General features: G+C 33.5%; 2 protein-coding genes and 1 long non-coding RNA gene across 4 annotated transcripts; all 3 read right to left on the bottom strand.

Moving 5' to 3' along the window:
* Positions 1–553: 553 nt before the first annotated feature.
* Positions 554–5,283, bottom strand: LOC110787329 (transcription factor MYB102). The gene is made up of 3 exons (XM_021991937.2): positions 2,084–5,283; positions 1,793–1,922; positions 554–1,601 (listed from the first exon to the last, which is right to left on the bottom strand). Exons 1-3 carry the CDS (start codon positions 2,214–2,216, stop codon positions 719–721), a joined length of 1,146 nt encoding a protein of 381 aa, XP_021847629.1. The 5' UTR covers positions 2,217–5,283; the 3' UTR covers positions 554–718.
* A 1,676-nt stretch (positions 5,284–6,959) lies between these two features.
* Positions 6,960–13,659, bottom strand: LOC110787325 (uncharacterized). 2 transcript variants are annotated; one of them, XR_008923390.1, is made up of 5 exons: positions 13,481–13,659; positions 13,235–13,314; positions 13,016–13,067; positions 10,633–10,785; positions 6,960–8,706 (listed from the first exon to the last, which is right to left on the bottom strand). It is a non-coding gene; the product is annotated as an uncharacterized lncRNA (long non-coding RNA). The 2 variants fall into 2 exon arrangements; XR_008923391.1 differs by lacking the exon at positions 6,960–8,706 and adding an exon at positions 8,713–8,882.
* Positions 13,660–20,839: 7,180 nt separating this feature from the next.
* On the bottom strand, positions 20,840–22,812 carry LOC110787319 (transcription factor MYB41-like). The gene is made up of 3 exons (XM_021991930.2): positions 22,538–22,812; positions 22,177–22,306; positions 20,840–21,861 (listed from the first exon to the last, which is right to left on the bottom strand). Exons 1-3 carry the CDS (start codon positions 22,668–22,670, stop codon positions 21,003–21,005), a joined length of 1,122 nt encoding a protein of 373 aa, XP_021847622.1. The 5' UTR covers positions 22,671–22,812; the 3' UTR covers positions 20,840–21,002.
* Positions 22,813–23,189: the final 377 nt, after the last annotated feature.

Below are 23,189 nucleotides of genomic sequence, written 5' to 3'. Positions count from 1 at the left end.
GTATTAGGTTTGCCAGCTGAGACAAATGCGACATTAATTTACGGAATCTGACATTAACTTTGTTTAATAATTTCATTAGTTAATTAATTAAATTAATCACATGGATCATCGCGCGTAAATTAATAATGCATGCTAGTAAAACTAATAGATCGATGTATAATACAAGTACAGATGCCAACTACCCTAATTAGTTAGTAAAATCAAGACTTGAGATTGAATTTAACCCTGCCTACATATATCAAGATTATATAGTGCGTACGGATTTTTCCTACTAATTAATTAAAGATGATATACACGAAAAAGTCGGTAAACAGATGACACGTCTCACATAAATTATACCTAGCTATGATGTACTCCACATCAAATGCTTTCACTCAACATCTAATTTGAAGAAAATAGTACTCTAGTATAGTACTTTAGGTGTAGAAAAATAAGCCACAAAGTAAATTAAAAGAAGAAACCATCAATATCAATATCAATAACTATAAAATTATAAATAATATCCAATCAAGGGAACCTTCCAATGAAGGCAAAAACAAAGTGGGATTTGATGGATATCTTGAATCTTTATGCATTCATCAGCTGAAATTACACAATATTTCTTTCAAATATATCCACAATAAAAATGTAACATGTTTGAGTAATAAAAGAGAGAAAATCTATGTAAAAGTAAAAAAAATAAAAACTAAATGGATATTTTTTTTAATCATTACAATGATCAGTTGGTTTGAGCTAACAAAAACTGATTAACATCGAGAAAATCAGGCATTTCAAACTTAATCATACCACTGCAATAGCTTTCTGGTTCATCCTCCGTCCCACTTCCGCTATTGACATACGTCGTTGAATTCGAACCCGAATTCAACGGTGTTGGGCTCGAAGATGGCGTTGACATAACCGAAGGCGCATAGCTCAAGAAGTTTGAATGTCCACTGATATTTGATTGAAAGGTGGAATTATCAGAAAATGAAGGGTCCATAAAAGTTTGATGAGAATCATAGTACCCAAAACTTGCCTCCAAACCATTACTTTGCCATTCAAGGTTTGAGATACTCGTGGGATATTGTTCAAAGTTAGGCTCCATTAGTTGAGCTTCGTCGAAATACGGCACACATGGACGTGTAGCATCCATGGTCATAGATGCAGTAGTAGAAGCAGTAGTCGTCATCGAAGTGCAATTTGGGAGAGGATTCTGAATTGGGGTTTGAATTTGAGTAGTTTGTAACATTGGGTTAAAGTTATTTTGCGATGAGTTAAAATCATTTCCTTGGAAATCTTGCATTAAGGAAGGATTAGGGTTTTGGCGTTGATTTGATAGAAGTGAGGTAGCTAGTTTTATGAGTTCTGGGTTTACGTTTACCAAAGGTTGAAACCCAAGTAACCTTGACATGTTGTTCATCTGAGAAGCTTGTGATGAGGTGTTGTTATGGTAAAAGGATGAGTTGTTGAACAAGGAAGAGAGATCTAAGAGGTCGAGGCGAGGACTGTGGGTCACAGGATCGATCCCCATTCGAAGCAGCCTCTTTCTGATGTGAGTGTTCCAATAATTCTTGATTTCATTGTCAGTTCTTCCTGGTAAGCGAGCTGCTATAGCCGACCATCTGTTTGGCAGTCAAAGAAAGAAGCAAGATTAGAAAAAAGTTTCACTGTCCATGAACGATACATCCACATCTATACAGTGGTCCAAAGACGAAATTTTGGAAAAAGGTGTTTATTGAAAAAATTATCCAAAGATTATAGTACACTCATCTTTGTTTTTTAGTACGAAAAGAAAAAAAAAGAAAAGACTTACTTGTTCCCCAAAATGCTATGGAGTTGAATTATGGTCTCTTCCTCTTCAAAGGAAAATCTTCCTCTTTTGATGTCTGGTCGGAGATAGTTTGTCCACCGTAGACGGCAGCTCTTCCCGCATCGTTGAAGTCCTACACAAAACGAACAAAAAGGAACTCCAAATTTAGTTCATATGCATCATTATAATATATAACAACATATTTGACACTTCTAGATGTGGAATCTAATCATTTTTCACTGAAAACGCTCAACAAAACTGGAATGATAGGAATAGAATGAAAATGAAACTTACCAGCATTCTTGGGAAGAGTTCTCCAATTACCAAAACCATGTTTTTGAATGTAATCAATAAGTTTTTGGTCTTCTTCAGGAGTCCAAGGACCTTTCTTCAATCCATTTTTATCACAACAAGGTGCTCTACCCATGATGAATGTGTGTCCTTTAAACTTTAAAGTTAGAGGCAAAAGTTTTAAACTTTAAAGTGTCCTAAAGATAGAGGTGTTTTTCTTAGAGAGAGAAAGAGGTTTTTTAGTTTTAGAAGGGGGGAAAATAAATGTTTGTAGAAAATCAAGCAAAAATATTGTAGGGTCCTTATGAGGGTACAAGGGGGTTTATATAAAGGGAAGGAGGCTGACATACAGCGGAAGTCAAAAGGATTCGGTGCCGTCCTTAGTTTATAACATAGGCAACGTGTCCCTCCTATTTGGAGAAGTTTTAGCACTAAAGATCACATAATCTCTTCTTGTCATAATAATAATACTTCTATAATTGTCCTAATGACATCCATACTTAATTACGGAGTACTAATCACGATTATTATACTAAATCCGTACCTCAAAAATGGGATCAATAGGAAATTAATAAAAGGAGGACTAGTGAGTCACATTTCTTGATAACGTTATCCATCTCATTACATTACTTTTTGATTTAAATAGCTAGTATTATAATAGTTCATCATTTCATTCGAATTATTATTTTGCAAAATTTAAGTTTATTAGTTACTCCATACTCTTACATGACAAACTAATTTAGTAATCACCCTTTTTTCTCTCTTAAAATGACCTCAATCTTGATTATACAGTAAAAAGTTAGATTTGTATTTTGCTAATGTATTTAATTATTTTCTGTAATTACAATAAATCAGTACGGAGTAATAAGTTTGAGTTGTATGATATTGGTACGCATTTTATGCATACACACACAAGGGAAAACTATCATTTTCCGGAGACTGTGTGTTTGCTTTGAGGATTCACATTAGCTGTCATATCAACGCTCATTAGCCACGTACCCCACTGCCCGCTCAGCGTCAAATGACGCTTTTCCAAAGACCTTTTGATTTCATTATTATCATTATAATAATAATTATTAGAACTCGTGAGTCGTGGTAGATTTTATTACTACAAGGCTTTCAAGACGGGTAAGATCCTCCTCCAGTCCTCCTATTGCTTTACTCCAACTGTAGACCCTACTGCTACTGGCCTACTGCCTCTTCTCCCTCTAATTATAATTACATGATTTGTGCTAATCTTATTTGCAATAGCTAATCATGTCTGTCCATTGAAAAATAACTAAAGGTCTCTCTCCAAAAAAAAAAAATTGCAATATTTAATCATGATCTCAGAACCTATAAGACACGAATTTATCTTATTTAAATTTATATTATTAGACTAATTAGACTAAATTTTATTTTATCTCACTATGATATGTTATTCGAACTCTTCATTTCACTTCTAGTTTCGGTATCGGATCATGAAAACTTAGACATGGGTAGGTCATTTAGACACTTCATTTAGGGTCAAAATCATGAACAAAATTCACAAAAATAGTAGAGTCCGACACTTGGGCACGTACTTATGTTAGACACAATTAACCAAATCTGAGTAACATAGCTCATCTGAACTTAATAGACCATAATTTATCGTTCTAAACTTATTAGACTCGAACTTATCATATGTTACTTGTAGGAACTTATTATACTTAACTTATCCGATTTGAACTTAGTATAACTGAAATAGTAATAAAAGATTTTGTTTGCCATCGGTATACAATATAAAAAATATGGAGTAATTGCCTTAATTAAAACATCGAATTCAGCATCACTATAATCACTCCCACTTAAGTAATTCTTCTATCAAGTTCATAATTAAAAAGACAATGACAAGGACATCAAAAGGGGAGGGGGGAGGACATTGAAAATTGAAGTCACAATAAATCTAATATTTGACTGAGTGAAGCTATAAGAAAAAATCGATTTGAATGCAAATTGAGATTTGAGAATTGCGGTGATTCATATAAACCAAAGGATGATTTTTGGAAGGAACATTTGACTCAAAAGAGAGATTGTTAAGGGGTAACCATTAACCATTATACGGCGTATGTACTTGCAATTTCTAATTGACAGTAGTAGGGAATTGTTAAATAAATTCAACAATCATCAATTCTATATAACGACAAAGCTTCCAATTAAAATTCAAAGTGAGCATACATGTAACTAGTCTGACTACAAAATACTCTAGCACTGAACCATCTAAAGCGATTACCACGCTAAGCTTGGCTTAGTGAATAATTACATCTTTCAACCTTGAGATTAGGGGTTCAGTCTTACTATGAACACTTCGAGATATAGATCTTACTATTCCGCTAAACTCCTAAACTTGGACCAGATTGACCGTGCAAGTTTTAGCTAGTAGGGCAGTTTTTCTTACCTACTTGAAAAACAAATCCAACCCAAGCGGTTGGTTCGATAAGAAAAATGGTGACAAAGAAATAAAACTTCAAACTTGCCTGAGAGAAGATGTATATCATTATATGTATCCATGTAAACAGACCAATGACTTGAAGTTATACACCTTTCGAGAAAGTTTCCCAAGATTAATGATAATGAATCAAAAGTTCAATGCTTGGCCCCCAAATAAGCCAATGTTGGGCCAAGCTAAGGTATGCTACCAATCACTTCCATGGAACTACTTATAATATTAGTCATTAGTTAGTAACACGATTGTCTTAGAGTGGTTTTGCTGTGTGTTTTTCATTGGACTTCTCTCCTTTTTTTCTATTTTTGTACTTATATTTTATTATAATGATTAAATGATTCATTTGAAGCCCATCATTTACCAGTAATAAATTTGCACAATCAATAATAGAGGTGCCAAGAACTGAAAGCATTTAATTGGTCTGAGGCAAGTCGTGAAGTATAACTCTGTTCTTTTACAGTTAAACTCTGTTATTTTACAGTTAATTTGTATTAGTAACTATGTTTACAACTTCTTTTGCAAGGTAGGGTAAAGACTCGAAATCTCCAGTTTTGATTCAGCCATGATCTTGAGATCAAAAAGTAATTTTCTACCAACTATACCTAAATTTATTGGATATAAAACCACGAACACAAGATCAAATAAATTATCCTTACTATTGGTAAAACTACTATGTAACTTTTAATTTCAGAATATGTAATGATAGTAACATAGATAAAACTTGGTGGTACACATGGATATATAGATGAAGAAAACGTTGACATTAAACAAGATTAATGCCTTACCTCAAGCAAGAATCTCATGACTCGTGAGTGATATTGAATTGGTGAGAAAATCTTCGAGATCTCAAAAAACTTGATGAAACATAAAAGAAACCTTCTTGCTGTATGGTTTAATCTTCTCCGACTGACAAGGTTGTATTAAGAGATGGACAAGATTAACCTATATCGCACAAGAAACTCATGTAAACATAGTATCTTGTAGGAAAAGAATGAACCAAGTCATAAGAAAGATCGATTAAAACTAGAAGGAACAAAACACCATTTTCCAGTTTAGTTCTGACAATTACACCAGTAGCGTACTACACGCATAATAAGAGGTTTTTAAGTACTCGTCACTTCATCAGTGAGCAAGTATAATCCTAGTACATTGTGTGGCCACAAGAGTCCATATACACCCCCTTTATCTTACCAAAAACCTCCCTATTTGGTTATGGAAGGCCCCATATTTATTACCTCTACGAACACTAGGATAAAAAATGTCCATCAACACACAATTCACAGTTCAAGATTGTGTATAGCTTCATGAATGTTCAAAGCATAGTAACAATAACATAACTTATGTAACATTGTGCTCCCGTATCTAGCTGTTTCGGGGTCTAAGAATGTCAATTAGAAAAGATCAGTTCAAAAATCATGCAGTGGTGCTCTTGCTCACATTTTCTGGATGCTCTTGCTCTAGTATTTTGTCCCATAAAGGTTCAAATAAAGCGAATGCAGCAATAAAATAGCCATTGATAGAAGGCATGGGTTTGTGGAAGACCCATGACCCAAAATACTTCAATATGAACCAACTATAGAATGCAAACATATGATTCACTGGGGACACTTAAAGAGCAAATAAGAAATCCTCTAATAAAAGTGGCACATCAATTTTGGGGAAGATCTGGTGAAAGTTGGTGCAAATAAACAAATGAATTAACAATCTCATTTACCAAAAAGGAAGGCAAAAGTCTACACAACTTTTTAGTTTGAAATACCATCCTCCCCCCAAATTCTCCCATTTTAGTGTCAAGTTGTTTTTGCAAACAAATCAATGAAAAACAACTGCATAATGACACAAGAAAAAAGAATAGAACCACTTCTTTTAATTCGGTTATTCAATTAATCTAAAGAGCAGTATATAAAAATAGAGAGATTTAACCCCAATAGATCAAACTAATAAATAAAAATAAGCTTCTTGTACAGTTATACACAAATGTGTTCTATAAAAACTACGTCTAATAACCTCCATTGTCCCTGAATTTTCTACACACTTCTTTTGAGTTGCCCCCAAAATTTCTTGACACTTTACTCACATTCTTGGTTAAGACGACAATTAAATAATTTTTTCACATTTCATTTATGTCCATTTCTGATGGAGCCAAAGATTCATTTGTTCTTTTGGCGGTGGGATGTAATGGATTAAATCAAAATGGCTCTTAATACCTCTTCGCTTCCTTTCCATGAAGTAGAAGATGGTCGTCCCGATGTCGCTTTTAGTTCAATTGGAAACAACCTCTCTGCAATTGCAGGTGTAAGGTTGCGTACGTCCGACCCCCCCTTACCCCGCTTCTTGCGGGAGCCTCTTTGAGGCAATGGGGTAATGATGAATGATTTAAATTTTGGTACCTGATGTTCCATGATATTTCTGCAAGGGTTAATACTAATCAAATAAAAGCGAAATTCTATCATAAATACAAACAAAACATTAATACAAAACACAAATCATACAATAGTTAAGGATTAATACTAATCTAATAAAAGTGAAATTCTATCACTAATACAAACAACACACGTTAATATTATCTGCTAAACCTGATGGAAATAAATAATGTTCAAACTCCTCCACCCACTCCAGCGCAAAAGCAGTAGGAAGAAAACAACAAAAAAAGAAACCTTTGTTGACATTGACATAATTGGTAAGCCAATTAGGGAGTAACCCAGTTTCAATAATATTTGTTTAAAATCCTCTAAACACTTTAATTAAGGTGGAAAGATAACACTTTGTCCAATAATATGTTTCCACGATACAGGCATCCTCCAAAATCCTCCCGGAATATTCTTAGTGCAACATACCAGAAGTATAGTTTAGAACAAAAATCTAGTAATACTGCTTAAACAATGATATACAACACTGTGCATGGGAATCTTGCATGAACATCCCACAAGGCTAGTATGGATTATTGTACTTCATTTATTAGCACAAGTGAGTTAGCATAAGATATCTCGAGGGCAATACGTGGCATCAATCAAGTGACAGATCGACAGGTTATGTGGGATCCACAAGACAACTTTTACTCTGCACTTTTCATGCAACTGAAAGGTTGGAAATCTGAAAATAGATCATAAAAGAACAAGGCTGGAAAGTGTTGCATTATACTCCGTATATTTAGATTGTGTTATTGTACTTCTGTGGTACTCTGGCAGATGACTGTCAACTCCTAGAACTTTTGCATCAAAACATTGGCTTGACCTTATGTTTCAGATAGGACCTTTGAAATAGTAGGAAAAGAAGAGCCCTTATCATCAACAAGATTTATAAAACTGAGAAGCATAGTCAGTAATATTCAAGTGACATAGATTGAATGGACATATTATAAAAGCGCTGAACAACCATAAGGTTTAGCCGTTTAGGAAAAATCTCGTGTGAGTTGTTCTCGCAATGACCTATTATGATACAGAGGTAGCATTGGTTCATGCAAGCAGTAGCAGATCCGGGAATTGAGAGATGGGGTGCAGTCCTATAAATGCAAGTTCCAATAGGCTATTAACAAAAAAAATTGGTCTAATTTCCCTAAAAAATTATGTAGTACGAAGTACATAATTCGATCAAAATCATTCGCTTCATTTACATTATTTGTCTTTGTACGTCTCTGGCAACTACGAAGTACTCCATATGTCTAGTTAGACTATGTAACTGATTAATTTTTTTTAAGATTCATTTATCGATGTTAAACATTTGTTTAACCATACTGTTAGAAAACAAAATCAAACTATTACACTTTTTATAAAATGGTAGTCAAATTTAACTATACACCTATACTACTAAGAAATTTCAAATATTAATGGTAAATTTAGTGTGTTGGCAAACAGTGAAACAACTAATTTTTTAAGGGGTATTAATTACTTTTATGTATAATAGATATAAATTTATAAAAATGGAAAGATACTATATTAAGAATAATTAGAATGGAAAAATACTCGATACAACATATTAGCATTGTGTACAAGATTTTTATTTGCATAAAAACAAAATTTCCCCCAAAAGTGATATGTAGCCGTATTTCATCAACATGGCCGCAAAAATAAACAAGTGAAAAGGATTAAAAGAGGATAAGCAATTCTCCTTGTAGCAAGAATCGAACGCAGCTCCTATGTCCACCCTCGTTAAGAAAACAACTCTGTTATAGTAGTACCAAGTACCAGCTGAGATTAACATCCTTTCATGACAAAACTTAACACATTAAACATATATACGTATTCAGATGGTCCATCTTATTCAACACTATTTTCAGTTTGTTTTGTTTTTTTGTCACGGAATGGGGGGGGGGCAACTTGTACCCCCCTAAATCCGCACCTGCATGCAAGAAAGAAGTCTAATTCATCTCTTGGGGGTGGAAGAACAACGAAGCTAATTAGACAAAGATGTAATAATCTTACATTTGTATGAGGAGGGCTTACTAAATTGTCATGAAGGCCTCGTGGGATTAAGATAAAATTAGGTTCTCCAGTCTCAATTGGATCATAATCCAAATGTAACAGTTGGGCCTACTATTGTGAGAAAGGGCTTCAACATATTTGAAAATTTATATTTCCAAAATGATCCCAACAGCCAATGATATACATTTATGTTACCCGAACTGTTTTTACCTCGAGCATATTTGTTAGATACTTGACATTCCAAAATGGGTATAGATGAAACTTCAAAATATAAGACCAAAAAATAGAAATTTTCTATTAAATAGTTGAGTTTGACACCTGGACACATTGCCTATATGGCTATATGTAACACGACTACCTCTCTTCGCTAATTGTCATACTTGTATATGAATGTTACCACTGTAAATATCATTTTATTCACCTTCCAACTTCCCAAGTCCCATCATAAGCAATCAAAAGTGAAGCAGATTATCTTTCATTCTTTCTATTTCCTTTAATTTCCCAAAAAGTCCACAAGGAGGAAATTTGGGTGATCAAACGGCAGTTTAGTAAAATGACAAGCAATGAATTGTCACCTAGAACTAAAATTATTGAATCAACTTGGACAGGTGTTGAGAACAGAGTAGCCGAAAACATTTTTAAAATTTTAAGCATCACAATTTTCATCAAGCAGTGAACAGTTTCGATAGACTCCAACTTTGTTGTTATCTACAAATATTATTATTAAAATGTTTTGAGTGAAGACATGTGAACAGTGTTCATGGGCATCAAAGATCATGTGCTAAAGTGTCCTATCCAACTTTCTATCCCAAGATAAGACACCGCCAAGGTCAAATAATTTTTTATTATCTACTGAGATTTGTGTATTTGGCCTCTATTATTATTAATTGATTCATATTGCTCTATTATTATTTTAACAAACCCAACCCCACGATTCCATATTACTTGGCTTCTTGAGCTTTGCAAATTACTCCTACAATTACTGAGAGTATAAGCTCTCATTTTCTCTGTGTGTGTAGAAAGTTACCTTAAAATTTTGGAATGATAATAATAGTTATAAATTGTTAGCGATAATAAAATACCACCTTAAGCTAATTAATGTATGTAATCAAGAGAAGCGAGATGCTTCTATGCTTGTGATAAGGGAGACATCAGACAGTTTAATAATAAACCCAAGATAACGGCAGATTAAGAGGAATAATAATGTTAGGGATACATCTCTCTCATACCTGATTCGGCAATAACTTTGTCTTAATACTGGAGATTGCTTATGTATGTTTTACCTCAATAAGTTAATCATATAGACTAGCTGTTGTATACAGATTAGGTAGACTATTAAAAATGATGCTAAAAGTTAGTATGTTCTGTTATGAGCTGGATTAGTAGCTTCAACAAACATTGAATATTTTTTTGGGATTGGTAATTGTTTGCTTAAGATGAATTATTATTAAACTGCTAAAAATTATGATTTGAGAGCTATTTTAGGATATGAAATTCCAAAGGATTTGTGGATGTTGTGCAAGCTCGTACTATGTAAAGCAATACATGCACATTGTTTATTAGTACGTAGTCAGAAATCTAGTCCAACGAACGAATAATTATTATACACCACTAATAGAAGCTTGTTAATAAAATAAACTTGCAAGGGGACAAGAAGATCTACTGACCGTTGAGAAGAACTTTCCCGAAATTGAATTCTTGAAGGCCACTCATTCTCCTATGTAAGCACATTATGGACACGCGGAGTCAATTGGTAGGACGATTGTTGTGGTCAGAGATGATGACGGAAGACTTGATCTCTGAATGTCAAACAGCTGAACCTGCAAGCTTCTGAATTTTAATCTTTTGTACACGGAAGCCAAATGGTAGATTCACAAACAAGACTTCTGCAAATTAGAATTACTGGCTGAAACATAGAGTATCTCAGTTGATGAAAACTTATAATATAGATTCATGAAACAGGTCTCACTTGATGCACAGATACAGTTTGATGGCATAGAAACATTATTTAAAGATTCTGGTTAAAAGTCTAATCATCACTGTCATAATACAATTATTCATGTATCTCAATCTTTGTTAGGGCAAGAAATATTTTTTAACTAATTCTCAGACATTGTGGCCTTACTTGTTAGGTTTTCAAACAATATCAATGCAGCAATCATCGGTGTTTTATGTGGAAGAAAAACAGATTTATTTATTATTGGCCAACTTATGAGCACTTTGTTTCACAAAACAACCAGCAAATGAGACTTCAATCTTTGAGTCAGATATATTTTTCTCAAACTTCACAAGGACAAATTTCAAGCTACTTTACACCTTCATTTACTCCCAGGCCAAGGTGAGAACAAAAGTTGAGAGAAAATGGACAGAAAAGGTTTATGAATACAAGGAGAGATGATTTTTTTAATCAATTTCTACTCTCATGGTCTCACCACATGTTTGAATTGATTATCTTTTGATGCACCCTTAATCAGATTTTGGTGGCACTTAAGCAAATAAAGTATTTCGTTGGCACCAAATGTAAAATATTGCACACCATTACCTTTGCAGATTAAAAATTATTCTTTACTTCATCTTTCATCCGGTTTTTTGAGTATGAAAGGTACTACTAAGTACTGACCCTTTAGTGATAGGCATATAGCATCCAGGGTGGAAATTTCAGCAAGAATTTTAAATTATATCGCAAATACCTAAGGTAGTTTGAACTTAATTTGAGGCACTTTCAGCACAAAAAGGGGTATGATAGCATAGCAAAACCATTGTCATAAACTCCATCTCAATGACAGTATTTTAAATTTCATATGATGGTCCCTTTACTCGTTTCAGCTTATAGTTTCTAGACCCCCTTGCATTTAACTTAGAGAGTAATTTTGGTAAAGTTACGGAATTCTGACCTTCCCTGCTTCACTGGAGTCATACCTGGTGTTTTAGGGGTAAGACAACTTTAGTTAACCATCGTGTTTATGAAGTTGTTACCAAAAAAAGATTAGAAGAACTTGGAATAACATAGTAACATCATTGTGTAGGCCATAGAGCTATATCCATGGCAATCTAGTCAGAGCATTTTTTTTTTTTTTGAAGTACATTGGCTCAGTTGAGGTAAGGAAAATAACTTTGATGCTCTGTATATCTGAGGAATAAATTCAAATTAAAGGAATTCCTTACTCAGAATAAGCATAGTTTAATAGAGCAATGTTAAAAAGCAAGGACTTCTAAAGATAAATACAATTACACAAAATTACAAACCAGCAGATTAACTATGAGAAAGGGGTGAAATGACTGTTGGGGTGTTGGAAGTGTAACTTGAAGGAAATCCTGTTTACCATTAACTTGAGTAGACTAAACTTAATGATCACGCGCTTTGTGTTTAAGGTAATATGACTTGAATAAGAAATCAATGTTGGATCTATGGCAAGTATCCTTTCGCCACTGTTTAACTTCTGGGACTCGAACCATGATGTCGACTTTGAATCTGGACCATAGCTACTCAAATCCACAACATCCCCTAACCCCCCAATAAGTTACTAATCACGCCCGACCTACGAATCCACGATAAGAGATACTAACCACGCATTATGTTCCCAGTAAAGTGATAACTCATCTCCATACAAGCAGAATCCTAGTGTTGATAACCATCAAATCATCAGTAAAATACTTGTATTTTAAAATAACTAACTGATTCTTTCAAGTTTCAACTAATCCACCCTTATAAAAATAGGGATCAAACTAAGTTATTCATAATTGTTAGCAGAAAGATCCGGAACATGCACGTACAGCTACATTCATCGAACAAACTACATCCTCATGATATACTTAAATTGTTTTAAAAATTAGATCAATAAAAGCAGATAGAAAAGCACAAAATATTTGGTAATCTTACATAGAAAACTATCACATCACAAAACACTCAACAATACAAATACGCAAAAGAAGAAAATGACAAGATTTAAATCATGCCAAATGAAACAAAACTTCAATTAGTTGCAGATTTCTACACCACAAATCCCAAATACAAATTAATTAAACAAAAATAAATTAAACCATACCTACCGCATCGACAGCAGCATGATCTCACAAGGAACTCGGAATTGGAAGAAATGACCTATAATTTCAAGAAATTAAAAACAATTAGGATGAATTAAAATAATCGGCGTAGAATTTGAATAACGAAGTGAGAAAATTAATCCGGAAACCCTAGAAATTGGTAAATTATCGGCGAATTTAATACTGAAAACACTGTCAGATTAATATGGCGATGGTGAAAATTACCATTTTTGAATGATTTGTTGATGAAACTAGGGTTTCCGGATTAATTTTCTCACAAGGAACTCGGAATTGGAAGAAGTGACCTATAATTTCAAGAAATTAAAAACAATTAGGATGAATTAAAATAATCGGCGTAGAATTTGAATAACGAATTGAGAAAATTAATCAGGAAACCCTAAAAATTGGTAAATTATCGGCGAATTTAATACTGAAACATTGTCAAATTAACATTGCGATGGTGAAAATTACCATTTTTGAAAGATTTGATGATGAACTAGGGTTTTGGGAGAGTGCGATAGCTTCTGGAGATTTCTGGGAGTGAAATTTTCTGAGAAATTGGGAGTACGCTGATGAATGGCGGGAAAGAACTATACGAATTCCTTTTCCGGTACTTTTTTTTGCTTTTTATTTTTCTTTTGTTTTTTAAGAATTGATTTTGACCTTTATGTCCGGACTTCAGAGGCTTGGGAGTAGACCTGTCAAACGGGTCGGTCGGGTCGGGTTGTAAAAATTTACTTTTGGGTTCGGGTTGAATCGGGTCGGTCATTTTCGGGTTCGGATTTACAAATGCTTGTTCAAGACCCAGAACTTTTGGGTTCGGGTCGACCCAACGGGTTGAGAGATTTTAAAACGCGCATTATATTTTCATTAATTTAGGTGAAAAATATACAAAATATTGGCACAAGTTAACAAATTTTCCTACGAAAGTATATATTTTGTCAAATTCAATCATAAAATGGCGTATAATTCAAATTAAAATCATATTACACAGAACAATAGTAAAAACAAGGTGTCTTTTATGCTTAAATTTTCTCATAATCTCATTTATTACTATAAATACAATGATTTTCAATCGATCGGGTCTAAAACGGGTTCGGTCGGGTTTTGACCCATTCCTTTTCGGGTTGTTCGGGTTCGGATAAAATCGGGTTACGGGTCACAAAATCTTGTTCAGGACCCAGTATTTTCGGGTCGGGTTCGGGTCGGTTTTCGGGTCGGGTCGATTTTTGACAGCTCTACTTGGGAGGCACCCGGCCACCCGGGTGCACAATGCTCACTGTGCACCCTGTTTTACAAAGAACATATTTTTCATACCCAAAGAACATATAGCCAATGAACATATAGTTCAAATCCATAGAACATATAGTTTAAATATTTCACTAGTACATGTACATTGAAATCGTTCTCAATGTTCATTAGATTTTCAATAAATGTTCAACAGGGTGCACAATGAGCATTGTGCACCCGGGTGTATAATCCAAATTGCGTCAAACTTGTTTTTCTTACCTTAGTGCTCGACTGCTCTCTAGGCTTTTAGTCTTTGGACAATCTTGTTTAAGAAAACTTGTCAAAAATCGATCCGACCATAACCTGGAAAAAAGTTTATACATTAAATTCATACAATACTTTTTGAACCACGTCTAAACCTTTGTCTGATATGACTCAAATGATTATACTCCATTATATGTTATCGACCATATACCCGATCAAACAAATTATATGTTGGTTCAGTGATGATTGAGGCTGAACTTGGTAAGGAGGAAACCGTGTTCGATCTCCCGCAACCACAATTGTGAGGGGACTGGAACATATCCACTCATAACTCGCCACGAATCCGGATTAACCCTAATTGTAACTCAGGTGGTACACAAAAAAGAAAAATAAACCCGATCGAAAGCTAAAAGACAATGTCGATGTAAATGTAGATGAATACAACATAAGAGAAGTACTTTTGGGAAGTTTCAAATGGTCTTATCAGATGTTTTAGTCAGTTTAGATATTTTTCCACTCGTATATTGTTTATTTTACTTTTGGTATTGACTATTTTTGTCATGATGAAATGAATTCTTTCCTTGCATCTTTTCATAAGAATTTTCTTTTTGTATTGTTTTCAAACAGTTTTAGATTCCAACAAATACGTTTAAAGCTACTAGCTAGTTTATTTTGAAGAATAAATGTTTTGAGTCGAGGCTGCTATGGAGTATCTCATAAGATTGGTATGTCCATCACAATATCCCAAGTACCTTTAGGGTCAGTGAAAGATCTTGAACAGTTTATAAGGTAGGATAGTAGAAAAATTAAGTAATATCAGGGCTGGCTAAAGGGAGGTCCAGGCGGACCTCCAGCACCGGGCCACAAAATTTTGGGGCCCCAAAAAGAAATTATGTTGGTTAAACCCCCAAGAAAAAATATTATATATTTAACAGCTGCTTTATTATGCATTAAGTAATCTTTGTCCCAGTTGGTAAGGAAATAATAGTGTGGTAGCCAAGACCAGGGTTCAATTCTTCTCATGCCCCCTTTTTTTATTTGCTTTTTTCATGTCCATCAATTTTCTCAAACCATCACACATAAAACGTTATACCATATTATTAATTTGACTTTATATTTTGTATAAAAAAAACAATATTAATATAATAATTAACAATATTAATATAATAATTATGTGTTTTATATTAAATAATTACCCGTAAAAATTTATTGAAGCCCAATATCTGTATTTTAGCACAGGGCCTCCAAATTGCGAGAGACGGCCCTGAGTAATATAGTATGTAATTTATACAATTTTAAGCCAATTTTAGGGGGAAGGGGCGTAACTAAAAATACACTACGAAATTTTCCGCCTTGGGGACGAGCCCAGTGGCGGTGCCTGCAGGACTCTATGCATAAAGGTTCTGAAGTTTCAAGCACGCGCCTAATAAAATCAAACCTTATAATTCAGATTCATTTTACAACTAACAATTCGATGGTACACTTGTTCTATTACAATAACACTAAAAGAACTATAATCGAACTCTACGAGTTTTCATTTTCTTGTATTAGAGGTTCATTTTGAGGTGTTGGAGGTTCACTTTTGGGTGTTGGATGTTCATCTCAAGGGGTTCAAGTGGTCTTGAATTAGATTTTTTTGTGACTTTAACATACGATCTTTCCTAAAGAACCTCAATCTAAACCTTTCATCTCATGTCAATCTATTCAAAATCATAAATTTCAATTTTAATTCCAAATTAGTAATTTTTTACACCAAAACATTCAAAGTTTCGAACCCCAACTCTTTAAATTCATGAATTCAAACAAATATAGTTCAATACTTCAACTGAATAAATTTGCAAAATATACTTAATAAAACAAGAAAATTAACGGAGAGGTTTTTCTTTCTAGTGTAAAAGAAAAACAAATAAAAAGAGAAGGAAAGGAAACATAAATAAAAAGACTATATACTCAACTTGCCGCTACAAGGATTAGTACCCTCGCCCTTTATTGTAAGTTATTGATCTCAAGACCCCTGTGGTACTTGGTTTATTCATCTCAGCGGTTAATACTTAATAGTATATAATGTCTTTTGTCCAGTAAAGGTTCAGTTGAACTCATTAAATCCTTACTGGCACCACTTTTGGAGCCCACGCCAGGGACGGACCCACATGGTCCTTGAGGGGACCAAAGGGACCTCTATTTTTCTGGAAAAAAAGCTGCAAAATTGTATATTTGTAATTAATGTCTATCTAGAGCAACAAGGAATCTCTGTAGCTCAATGGTTAGCGGACTTGCCCAGACATAAGACTTTTGCAGCGTAGAGGTTTTGAGTTCGATTCCCTACGCTTGAATTATTTTCAGCTGGATTGCTTCATTTTTTTCCTTCACCGTGACCATTCAGTCTTCATGGTAATTCTTATACTCTAAAATATTTTTGTCGTCTTTATATTTTGATATCTTCATGATTTCTTCCTTGTATTTTTTTGTTTTTGTATTTGCAAAGATGTTAGTACTGTGCTTTATATTTTATAGTTGTTCTATTTTATTAAATTTTGTAGGGGTTTAATTATGTAATAACACAATGGCCCATAAACATTAAAAAAGATGCAACTTTTTTAAGAAACAAATATTCCGTAGTGTAGTTTTGTCATTGTTTTTGCTACTTGTCAAGTGTAATTTTAATGAATCAAATTTCTTTTACCGTATAAAAACTCATTGTATATGTACACTCGTAATATTTTTTTCTTTTAAACGAATCGTTGTAAACTACGGTTGTGATGTGGACTAATATATTAATTTTTATTGCTATTTTTCCCTCAATAAAAAAGGTAAAATATAAGGATTATATAAGCAATTTTTTTAAAAAAATAAATAAATAAATAAATAAAATTTGGATCTCATTTTTAAATTTCTGGATCCGCCACTGGCCCACACTACTAAGTACTAACAAGCTAGGAACATCTGCCACTGTTGAGGGTGATATGATAGTCAGTGAGACTTAACCTTTACTACCTCAAAATCACAAAAGACGAAGTATTACCATTCGATAAAATAATTTTATACGGAGAATCGTTAACGTATCAATCTCAAAATAAAATAGTTTTCAATAACGTCGTACAACATAATCACAATGTATGGATCTTTTTTATTATTCAAATCCTGTTTTTTTTTTGAGTAATGTGGTGTTTTTGTTATGAGAGGTTTGAGAGAAAAAGAGTTTTTTGGAGTGAATTAGAGGTTTGACCTTTAGAAAAAAGCTAATTGAAAGTGTTCGGTTAGGAGAGGTTTGGAAGAGAGTTTTCGGGCGGGGGTGAAAAAACTTATTATAAAAAAGCTCAGTATAGAAGATTTTTGCAATTAGAGGTTCGGGAAAGTGAATGAAAATGACTATTTTGTCTAATATTGCCTATAATTACAACCATTTGGTACCTTGGTACGTACCCTACATTTTTTTTATTTTAAAAACACTACTCACACTTCTTTCTTCCTACTCCCTCCATTCCTAAATGATCTTCCTATTTGGAGTTTGGGGTGGAAAATAAGAAAATGTAATCTTGTAATGATGGTGTGTAAGAGTAATGATTGGGTGTAAGAGAAAGTAATAAATAAATGAAGGAAAGTAATAAAGAAATGAAGGAGAGAGAAGATATTTTGTTTAAAGTAATAAAAAAATCATAAAAGTGGAGTTGGGTGGGTGAATGGGGAAATGTGAATGAATTAAATAAGGGATGATGGGGAAATTTATGGTAAAAAGTCATTTCCAAAAATAGAAACAGGAAGATCATTTAGGAACGACATTTATAGAAACAGGAAGATAAAAAAGGAATAGAGGGAGCACTAGACTCGTTTTTTGTTGTCATAATTTTATATTAGTACTTTGAAACAATTGAAATCTATTCCAATCATGCATGTAATATCATTAGTTTCATTTCTATATTTGCAGATAATATATTATTAAAAAAATAAAATTAAGAATAATTTTGTTTTCTCATTAAAAAATAATTTTTTGTTTATTTATTCACTGTTTATTCAAAAATAAGAGAAAATAATTAACACGTACAATAAAATATTTGTCTAATATTAATAAGAAAAAAGGTCCTTAATAGCCATTTTACATAATAAACAATAAACAACTATCAACTTATTTACCAAAAATTTCTACACAAGCAGCTAATTTCAACAAAATTGTCAAACCAGCTAATACAAACAGTTAATCAAACTTGCTAACAATTAACCGTTAGCTGCTCTAACCAAATAAGGCCTAAGTTAAATTTTAGCAAATCATGAGCTCAAAGTTGTTTACAATCATGGCCATTTCCATATTCTTATTTCTCGTATGAGTGGACAAAAAGTGGTAGCTTACATTAGCCAATAAGCCAAATATAATCCCACTTGTGACTTGTTCTTTTAATTTGTGGATGTTCTACGGCTTACATCATTGGTGACTGCGAGTGTCGCAACCTGGCCCCATCTCTCTGCAACATCTGAAATGTAGTAACCTAAGGGTCAATGCCATCTCACCGGTTGGTAACTCTGAGGATGGGCAGATATTTTTTTCCCCTACTACGAGTTTTTCTCACCATCTTCGATGAGTGGATTAATTTTTCACGGGAGTTTACATTAGTACTTGATAAACATCATCTCTTCCAGTTGAATTGAAGTTTCCACAGGCAACCCTGAGGATTCGCGGGCATTTGTCATCCCTCGTGCCGAACGTTTTGTAAAATTTTTAAAATCTTGCAATTAAGCTACAAAAGCAAGAATTTCACTATCTTGAATTAGAACCGATCAACAGTGCGGTCTGCTGGTTCAACTCGAAAAAAGTACGGGTTTAGGTAGCTTTAGATACATTCTTTTATTCCCTCAAAAAAAAAAACATTATTTTATGTCCGAGCCCAGCCAAAAACCTGTTTCTGCCCAAAAATCCCGCACCAAATTTACGGGTTTGGATATTTGTTTTATGTTTAGCCCGATCCGGCCAGAATTTTGATAATCTCTGCATGAAATCAAGCTAGTGTTTAATTAGAAATGATAAAGTAGCAAAAGAAAAAAAGTTACCCTTTTTAATTCAGAAGTTAAAATTTATTGTTGTGAAAGAGAAATTAAATTTTGGTGTTAATCGAAGTGCAGGATCAGAATACTTTGAACTTCGTATTTTTTGGTGTTTCCATCCGCTTCCCTAATGGCTAATCTGGATTCGGCACGATTTTTGGGTGGATAGTTTCATTCCCTTCTCAATTATTGTTGCTGGGAATCGAAAACAATTTCCTAAACACAATTACTTCGTATTTAATTTCAATCCCTAAACACAATTTTTCCATGACCGTTAGTGGTATATACTTCTACATACCAAGAAATTGGATACATACAATACATAATACGAAGTACAAAGTAATTTCATTGCAAAGGGTATTGTGAAATTCTAATTAACATTTAAGGGAGCAATTTCTCTCGACGCCTTTGTAAAACTTTTAAATTGTTTTCCCTATCACGTCAACCATTTTTCACTTTTCATTACACGTCACAATTTCATAATTTCTCAAAATTTCTATTTCGACTAAAAGATACTCCCTTCGTATCTTAAGAAAATATATACTTTGATCGACAAATAATTTTAGGAGAGTGAGTTGAACTTATTAAAATAAGATGAAAATTAAATGAGTTAGTGAGTGAATTATTTATTATAGTAAAAATTATGTGAGTAAGTGTTGCGACCAAAAGAAAGAGATAAATATTAATATAATTAGAAGTGGGACAAAAATATGTCAAAAAAAGAAAGTGTATCTCTTTTTAAAATACGATCGTTTAAGGAAAGTGTATCTCTTTTTAAAATACAGAGGGAGTAATTAACATTGTGTTTTTGCGAAAAACTACTTTATAAAAAAATGGTATAATTAACTACTTTGTAAAAATTTATGTTGTAAGATACTATCTTTTTCCGAATTATGTACGTTGAATCAAATTTGCGGGATTGACTTTACTATATGCATCTTACGTGTTATTTAATTAGCGCTTTTCCCATTAGATACCACTTGAGAATCTGAGATGCGCCTAGTAAAATCAATCCCGATATCATGTAAAGGTAGTATCTTTATAACGTATAAAAATTAATTAGGTAGTTAATTACAACATTTTTTTATAAGGTAAAAAACTCAATTTTATAAGGTAGCTATTCTTGACAAAGTTGCCTTCCATTTTTAATCTTTGTGCCAATGCAAATCAAGACATGATAGTATGAACAAATTTACGTGGAAAATAGCCGCGCACGTAACATAAAAGATCGATGAAATGATCAAATACATGAAATTCATCTAAATTCTAATAAAATGACCAAATCGATCTTGGGAGTATGTATATCAACTCGTTCAACGAAACAATGAACTAATGAAGCAAATTTATCTGTTTACAAAATGTACCAAAACAAACCAAATATTACATCAATTAAGCAAAAACTGATCAACATGATCACCTAAACTACTACAAACATCAAACACTATAGTACTTAAATTTCTTTAATTTACAATACATTATCATAAAGCATATCAAGTAGTGGACCATCAAAATTCATCAAATTCTCACAATAACTATCAATTTCATCTTCACCACTGCTAGTAATAGTAGTACTACTGCTATTAGGCAGACACGCCGCCGAGTTAGATGTACTCAATGGCGGTGTCTGCTGCTGGCTCGAGCAAGGCGTTGACAACAACGAAGGCATTCTCAAGTCATGATTCTTGTTGTTGTTGGCCATGTTGTTATTATTATCTGCTGATTTTAAACCCAAAGTTTCTAAGAATGAGTCAACTATCGCTTGATAATTACCACTATCTTGAATACCTACTGCAGTACTGTCTGTAGTACTAAGCATGCCTTGTTGCCATTGTTGATCAGTTTGAGCTTCTGTTGCAAAGTTGTTTTGATCTAAACATGGTTTCATTGTGTTGCTGGTTTCGCCGATATTTTGAATTTGGGGGTTGTTGTTGTTGTTGTTGTTGTTGTTTATGAACTGGTTTTGTGCCATGATTTGATCAGAAGAGTTTGAAATTTGATTTGCATGAAGATTTTGCAGTAGAAAGTTTTGGTTTTGGATTTGGTTTTGGTTGTTCGAGAGAAGAGAAGCAAGGCCCAAGAGATTTGGGTTGACTAAGCTTTGTAATCCAAGTAAATTCAGCAAGTTTAATTGATCAGAGGAATTCTGAAGAAGGGAGGAAGAGTGATTGCTGAGAATGGAAGGTAGGTCTAGAAAGTCGAACCGACGTGTATGGGTCACGGGATCGATACCCATCCTAAGCATTCTCTTCCTTATGTGGGTATTCCAGTAATTTTTAATCTCATTATCTGTCCTTCCGGGCAATTTAGCAGCAATTGCTGACCACCTATAATAAGCAAAAGACAAACCCAAAGTTAGAAACAAATTCAAAACACGTTTTTAATCTGTCTATTTGTTTCTTGGATTTTTTTTTTGTGTGGAAATTATCGCCTTAAAAGTTTCAACATCGAAAATTACCAACTTATATATATTTTTTTAAATACCACTTTAATTTTACGAACTTTTTTAAAATCACCACTAATTAACGGAAACTGTTAAGCTTACTGTTTGTGAGGCTCATTTTAAGATGGTAATTTCCAAAATTGGATCATCTCATACGTTTTCTAGAAGAAAAAGAAAGGAAAACAAAAAAAGAACTTACTTGTTGCCTAAAACACTGTGGAGCTGAATTATGGCTTCCTCCTCTTCAAATGAAAATCTTCCTCTCTTGATGTCTGGTCGAAGGTAGTTGGTCCATCTAAGTCGACAACTTTTTCCACATCTCTCAAGTCCTGTATTTACAAAAAATATTCGAATTCAGTCCAAAACACTATTTTTTTACGTAGTAATTAAAAGATCGAAATAACTACGTACTCCTATCAAACAACAATAAAGTTTACATTGTTGTCAACTTGTCATAAGATAGTGCAATTAGCATTTCTTACGGAAATAGTGTAAAATTATCAAACGTTGCGAGTATTTGTGAACAGAGGAAGTATATAAAAAAAATTACGAAAACGTACCAGCTTTCTTAGGAAGAGTTCGCCAATTCCCAGGGCCATTCTTTTGAATATAATCGATGAGTTTCTGATCTTCCTCTGGTAACCATGGACCTTTCTTAAGGCCATCCTTGTCGCAACACGGTGCTCTACCCATTTTTCGACGGTCCTCTTCTTAACAAAAAGGTCTTTTACAACCTTAGATCGATTTACTACTTAATTAAGTGTATTAAATGTACTTAACAATTAGGTACGTTCTTTAATTTCTTCTAAGAGTTTGAAGTTATGGGTGCAGGTTATACATGCATGAGGTGAAATATATATATATATATATATATATATATATATATATGGTGCGATTTGAAAGTGAGAATGCTGGAAAGACAAAGAAAGTCAACAAGATTTGTTGCCGTCCTCGATTAGTCATACAAGCGACGTGTCCCTATTTGGGAAAATTGGAGCCTTATACTCTATTTACTTAGCAATAATAGTATTTATTAAAATTTATATATTATGACGTCACTAGTTTCTACAATGAGTATATACTATGTCATGCTTTTAACTTTTTTTCTCTTTGTTGTCCAACTATTTGGTGCCACGTAATACCACGCCGTACCTAAATTATCCATGAAATTCTGTGGTTTATGTTAAGTCAAGTAGAAAACGAGTACTTTGT

This window comes from Spinacia oleracea, chromosome 6 (assembly GCF_020520425.1).
Source record: "Spinacia oleracea cultivar Varoflay chromosome 6, BTI_SOV_V1, whole genome shotgun sequence".
Taxonomy (NCBI): domain Eukaryota; kingdom Viridiplantae; phylum Streptophyta; class Magnoliopsida; order Caryophyllales; family Amaranthaceae; genus Spinacia; species Spinacia oleracea.
Note: the sequence above shows the minus strand (reverse complement) of the source record. Positions and strands in the feature narration are given on the sequence as shown.

What these genes read in the sequence shown, in the direction of transcription:
- LOC110787329 (XM_021991937.2), bottom strand. Translation starts at nt 2,216, where the DNA reads ATGGGTAGAGCACCTTGTTGTGATAAAAATGGATTGAAGAAAGGTCCT. An exon ending in AACTCTTCCCAAGAATGCTG is followed by an intron (nt 1,923 to 2,083) that starts GTAAGTTTCATT and finishes CGTTTTGTGTAG; the next exon opens with GACTTCAACGATGCGGGAAG. An exon ending in CATAGCATTTTGGGGAACAA is followed by an intron (nt 1,602 to 1,792) that starts GTAAGTCTTTTC and finishes ACTGCCAAACAG; the next exon opens with ATGGTCGGCTATAGCAGCTC.
- LOC110787319 (XM_021991930.2), bottom strand. Translation starts at nt 22,670, where the DNA reads ATGGGTAGAGCACCGTGTTGCGACAAGGATGGCCTTAAGAAAGGTCCA. An exon ending in AACTCTTCCTAAGAAAGCTG is followed by an intron (nt 22,307 to 22,537) that starts GTACGTTTTCGT and finishes TTGTAAATACAG; the next exon opens with GACTTGAGAGATGTGGAAAA. An exon ending in CACAGTGTTTTAGGCAACAA is followed by an intron (nt 21,862 to 22,176) that starts GTAAGTTCTTTT and finishes TGCTTATTATAG; the next exon opens with GTGGTCAGCAATTGCTGCTA.